Raw genomic sequence first — 6000 nt, 5'->3', positions numbered from 1 at the left:
CAACAAGGGGCCAGCTTGGATCTGACCCCCAGCCGTGCAGAATCAGGGTTTGGGGTGCAGCCCGAGCGTGACTCCTGCTCTGCCTTGCACCTCCATCTCCCCCAGAGGTACTCCTCAGCTTCAGCAAGACTGTGGGTGCTGTGCCCCATGTCAGGCCTGTATGGAAAGGCCAGGACTCAGCCCAGTGCCCCCACCCTTGGCTGTCACCCGGCCTCCAAGGACCAAAGATGCCCAGGGCAGCCCCGTTCCCTTAGGAGAGTCCTTGAATTAGGCCAAGGCTGGGGGATTCACTGCATCTTTATTCCCATTCCAGCACATCATTTTCCAGACAGAACACCTTCCATCCTTTCAGATCGATGGGCTAGGCTCCTAGGATGCGTGTCAACAGCCCTAGCATTCAATTTCAGGTTCACAGACACAGAAAAATACACGTGGAGCCTCATTTAACTTCGCAGATCCTCCTACCTGAAAAATTAACTGCCTCCAGAGGCAGATGTTTTGTGTACCCAACATCTTGGCCTGGTGCAGAGTGCTCTGTGACAGCGGTTCCGGGGGGTGGGGGGGGCGGCGGAGCTTCAAGCAGGATGGGGCTTCCCACACGCGGCTGCGGGCAGCTCTCCTGGAACCCAGCGCTCTGGCTGGAGAAGAGCCGCTGGGCAGCCGGGCGCCGGATGAGAGGAGCCCCCAACCCCGGGGCTGGGGGAGTTCTGTCTAGCCGGTCTGAGGCCGGTCCCTCGGCTGATCTGGGAACACCGTACATTTGCACAGTATTTTGTGCTGATTTCCACGCCACGTGTAATGACCCGAGAATCTTTTTAACAAAAAAAAAGAATACACACATCACACATGCGTACGTATTCCTATCCCCCGTTCGTAGGCTTCCCGCAGTGTCCTCATGCCGAGCGTGCAAAGGCAGGGGCACTGGCCTGGCTGCCCCAGGACAGGCACACGGTGGGCAAGAGGCGCTTGCAAACACACGAGTCTGGGAGCAGGAGGAGGAGCTGAGGACAGGAGCCTGTCATGGCTCAGGGGTCAGCATGGGCCAGCCACGCGCCTGGGACAGGTGCACCTCCGCAAGGGTGGGGGGGCGTGTGGAAGCGTGTCTGGCCCCCACGGAGCTCCAGGCAGGCCAGTCCAGGACCTGCTGAGCCTGGGCGCTCAGCCCCGGTGACCCACAGACCGCAGGAAGCCATCAGCTCTGTAACCCTCCAGAGACCCGGGAGGTGGGGGGAGGCCAAGCAGTAGGCCTCGAGGACTCCGATTACAGAGGCTGAACCCCACCTGTGCCAATGGCCTGGTGCAGGGAGCTATGTCCTCAGTGGCAGCGTGTGCGGTGTGTCCCCCCAGCTCCCCCTGGGCAGAGCAGCATGCAGGCTGGCGGGGGCGCAGTCCTCGCTTTCAAGAGGCTGGAAAAGCATGGCGGCTGCTCAGCTCCTCACCCTGCCCCAGCCTGCTATAGCCACAGCTCCCGGCTGCTCAGCTGACACACAGAGCGGTCCCCAGTCCAGGAGAGAGCAAGAGAGAAGGGACACAGTAGAGCCCAGGGGCTGGACAGTTACAGGAATAAGGCCAACTTCAAGAAGCCCTGTGGGGACAGAGACTTCACAGGTGAGGGCAACGGTTCACTTCTTATTTTGTCTACATTTTATTCTCTTTCACTCAACAGAATAGGGCTTTTGCATTTCAAAGCAGGTATGAGATGACCACCACCTCCTCCTGGTCCCGGCACCAGACAGCAGGCCCCTCCAAGAGGGTCAGGCTCTCGGGCCGCTGTGCCCTGGGGGCTCCAGGAGGCGGGCATTTGGCAAGGATGCTCCAGGGACAGGGCAGGGAGAAGCCCACCCGCTCCTGGCCCCCTGAAGGGCCAAGACCCTCCCCCGGCTCTCTTTGGTATCTTAGGAAACAGAGGCGGCCCCCAGCCAGGCCCTGGCCCTCACCTGATGCCCAGTCCTGGCCCGCTCCCTGGAGGGCAGGGTCGCCCAGCAAGGCCCCTCCTTGGCCACCGGCCTGCAGCCATGGGCGCTGGGGGCGCCACCCCGGGGCGGGGTGAGGCCAGCTGCGCTGGCCCCGGCTCATTTCTTGTAGTGATTGGGAGCATCCGCGAAGGCAAACTTCAGGCGGTAGGCCTCAGCCAGCAGCAGGCTGATGTCTTCGTTGCCCCAGTGGGCTGTGGGCAGGTTCTGAAGGAAGAGCAGCAGCTCCTGGGGGAAAAGAGACAAGCCCGGGTCAGAGCAGGTGACCAGCCACGAGGCAGGGGGCTGCAGACCAGGGGCTCCCCCGGGTGGGGACTGACCAGCAGTGGGGGTGAGCCAGACGGGGCTCTACGGCCTCCCAGATCCCACGAATTGTGTTCCCTCCCTTCCGGACTCCGAAAGGCCCAGAGCCCCTACAGCCAGGAGGAAGGCCCTCGCCCGGCTCCGCATACTTTCGGGCAATGCTGCTGGGATGCTGAGGGCAGAGCCGCCCACACTGTGACCTCACCGAACCGGCTCCCTGGGGCTCCAGGGTCCTGGTGCTGGTCCGGAGGGGCCCGGCTGCAAGTGTGCTGCCTCAGCCCAGGACCCCCACTCCCCGCAAGGCTCTGCAGAATCCACAAGGAAAGCGCCCCCATCCACCCCGGCCAGGGCTGACTTTAGACACAGATTTCTGTGCATCTGGTGACACTCCTCCAGGCACCAGCTCCTTCAGCAGGGACACTGGGTGCACCAGGGGCAGGTATCCGCCAGGTGGGCACATGCTGGAGGGGCGGGACATGTCAGGCAGCCCCTGTCACTGTCCCTCGGTCCATATTCAGTGTGTCCAGGGACGACCAAGCTAGGGACCCTCAGCTGACCCCAGCCAAGCATGTGGGCCATGTCTCAGCTCGCTGGGCTGGGCACTGAGCTCACCCCACACAGGACACAGGAACTGTCTCAAGAGCTCACCGTTTAGAAACCAGAGAGAGGGATACTAAAGAAAGTGCTGGAAAGGAAAACATGACCGAGGCCATAGTGATGCATGACACCCAGTCCTGCACTCTGACCAGCCCGTCTGAGGGACCGTGGCCCTCATCCAGAGCAACCTGCGACACCACCAAGGGTGGGGTGGGTCTCGGGGAGCACGGGCCCCGGCACCCCCGGGGCTCTGGCTGGAGTGGATAGGGCTGTGTGGCCAGGACAGCTTCCCGGGTTGGGGGTCTCAGAGGAGGAGAAATGGGGGACTGGGCCATCAGGTCAGGGCAAGGCCTGAGGCCAGACTCCTTCTCAGGAAGTGGGCCAACACTGCATAGATAGCCCGGCTGGCTCTGGTTCTGGAGAAGGTGGCCCCCAGGGCCTTCCCTCCCACCTCCCATCCCACCCATGACTGGATCTGGGTAAGCCTGAAGGGTGGCAGGGGTTTCAGGGTGCTGGTGCTGGCCCCCCCGAGGGTCCCAGCAGAAGACAGGGGACGGGCAGGGCATCAGACTCAGGCTGCCCCACCCTGCCTGCCTGGAAAGGGGCAGCTCGGGGAGACTCACAGAGGCACCAACCACTGAGCCTCCTGGCCCCGCAAGGCTGGGACAGGGGACCCAAGGAGGGCGTGCTGAGGGGGCAGGCGATGCGTTCACATCCCAGTCCAGCCCTTAATGGAACTCCTGAGCCCCACGCCCTTTCTCTGAAGGCTGGGGGTGGCTGCGCCATCTGGGAGCCGGCCACTGGGAGCACTCGGGCCATGGACTTGGCAGGAGGTCTGGGCTCAGACCCTGGCTGTGCGGCCATCTGGCTGCGGAGATGGGCCAGCCACTGACTGCCTCGCAGCCTCAGGCTCCTCATCTGCAGAATGGGGTCCCAGTTCCCACGAGGGGCGGCCAGGGGCGGCCAGGGCCCGGCATGGAGTGACGCGGCACCTCGGGTCCGTGAGCTGTGCAGAGCCCTCCCCCACCCGAGACGTGCACCAGGGCTGTCCTCCGCTGTCGGCTTGCCGCAGCTGCTTTATCCCCTTCCTCAACTCCATTTCCTTTTGCATTTTGGATACTTTCTGGGGGCCTTTAAATTGAATTCGCGGAGCAAATTTCACTGGCAGAATATCCCCAGGGACAGATGAACATCAATCTGCTGTCTTTTAACATTAGATGCAACTTACACGGACGCCAATCCAATTCTGAGCAGGTCGTAAATAAATACCTTTGGTTTTATTTTAATCCACTTCGCTTCATATTATCATGACCTCGCTACTTGCAAGGTGAGAAGCAATACCCTCCCATTACGGTAACTCACTGACTCCCCTGCACACTCAATTTCAGAATCTAATTTAGTCCCCCAGGTTCACTGGATGTAGGGAGAATAGAAATGCCCAGCGCTTCACAGCCTGCAATGCTAAAGAAGGAAAAATCTATCTGGGTGACCTTTATGGGAGGCAAAGAACACAGCCAAACGCGTCCTTAAATACAGATTTCTTTTTTAAAAGGGGCTGTCTTATATATGCACCGGGCAGAGGCGTCTCCAACATGGGAACCACGGCCCGGCGGTTAGCCACGCGCTATTCTGCATTGCCCATGCCGTTCGGGTAAAGGGCCATTGCTCATGAAGCGGTCACCGCGTCACATCCCAGGGGCTCCGCCCTCCCAGGGACGGGTCTGCCTGCGGAACAACAGTGGGGCAGAGGGGCCAAGTCGGGGCCCCATCAACAGCCCAGTCCCGCAAACCTAGGGGGATACTGAGGTACACAAGCAGTGCTCTGCCCCATCCACAGACATAAAAAGCAGAGGAAGGTCTGCCCAGGGCACTGATGTCAGAAGTCAGACGAGTCCGGTCCTTCTAAAGCTCTTCTCACCCTGCTCCACGTCAGCAGGGCCATGGCAAGAGTGCATTCTGGTCCCTGCCCCTGCCGCTCGCCATCAGTCCGTTACCACGCTGTCCATAGTGACACGAACTGTCGTGAGGGCCACAAGTAGCAGAAGCTGCCCCTCCTGGACGGTGGGAGGCCTGCAGCGCTGAGCCCCATCCACGTGTCAGAATCCTCCAGAAGCTCTGGAGAGCTGCTGGTACCCACGCCCAAGCATGGCACAGCTGGCCCAGCATCGCAGGGGCCCAGACATGCTGTCCCACCTCTCAGTAAGATAAGCGGCGTGGATTCTGCATGCGGACGATCCATCCCGAGCGTGTGGGTCGGAGGCAGTCTTCCCTCTGACCAGTCCCCCAGGGAGGCCCACACTCACGTGGCCCCGGTGCAGACAAAGGTGTTGTCAAAAGCCCCTGGGGACGTGGGCTTGGCGTGAGGGTCAGCAGCTCACCACCACAAATTCTGCTGTGCCGGACACCTTCTAGAAGGAAATCTGCGGCTGCGGACTCTTGCCTCTGGGTGGGTTCCAAGAGAAGCCTTCTAATGTTAAAGATCAAACGATGTTTTGTGCTTCACGCCAAAAACGTTGTATTTTCCCAGTCAGATGAAGGACGTGGCCATCTACAAAGCAGGATTCTCTCTGTGCGTGTACACCCTCCCACGAAGGATGAAATGGGGACACACCAGTATCCTCAGGCTCCAGCGCAAGGGTCCCTTCCCACGATCCCAGAGCTGTCTGTCTGGTTGGTCCCTTGCAGAAGCTGCTGGGAGCATGGGCAGCAGTGAGGGGGGCAGTGAGCCCCGAGCCCCGGCTGCACTGCCACCACGACCGAACAGCCCTCTATCACGGGATCATCTGTCTCCTCTGTAACATCTACAGACCCTTGCATCCCTGCATCACTGAAACAAAAAGGCCGGTACGTGGTGGCCGTCAGTGAAGAGTCTGCTTGGCAGCCCAGTGAGTCAGCGAAAAAGTCTGCACTTTCAAATGCTGCTAAAGCACCAGGGTTCAAATCCTAGGCCTGCCTCGATTGGTCATGGGACCCTGGGCAAGCCTCCTAGCGCTGTACCTCAGTTTCCTCATCTGTAAATGGGGACAAGAGCATCCCTCCCTCATTGAGCTGTTACCACGTGCAAAGTGCCCGTGTCCCCGCTGCTGCTCGTCCCCAATCACTGTTATTCAGTCATTACCAAGATTCG

At 60.3% G+C, this 6000-nt stretch overlaps 1 protein-coding gene across 1 annotated transcript in view; it reads right to left on the bottom strand.

Annotated features, from left to right (window-relative positions):
- Positions 1–1621: 1621 nt before the first annotated feature.
- Positions 1622–6000, bottom strand: part of TBC1D22A (TBC1 domain family member 22A) — a 346524-nt gene continuing 342145 nt past the window's right edge. The window contains exon 13 of the mRNA XM_028115313.2: positions 1622–2201. Within this exon, the coding sequence (XP_027971114.2) occupies positions 2073–2201 (129 nt within the window). The 3' untranslated portion in view covers positions 1622–2072. The remainder of the gene's footprint in view (positions 2202–6000) is intronic.

The sequence above is a fragment of the Eumetopias jubatus genome, unplaced genomic scaffold (genome assembly GCF_037043125.1).
Source record: "Eumetopias jubatus isolate StellerSeaLion01/CBP00866 unplaced genomic scaffold, mEumJub1_p1.0 scaffold_8, whole genome shotgun sequence".
Lineage (NCBI taxonomy): Eukaryota > Metazoa > Chordata > Mammalia > Carnivora > Otariidae > Eumetopias > Eumetopias jubatus.
The sequence above is the reverse complement of the archived record's forward strand: the minus strand, read 5'-3'. Positions and strand labels throughout refer to the sequence as shown.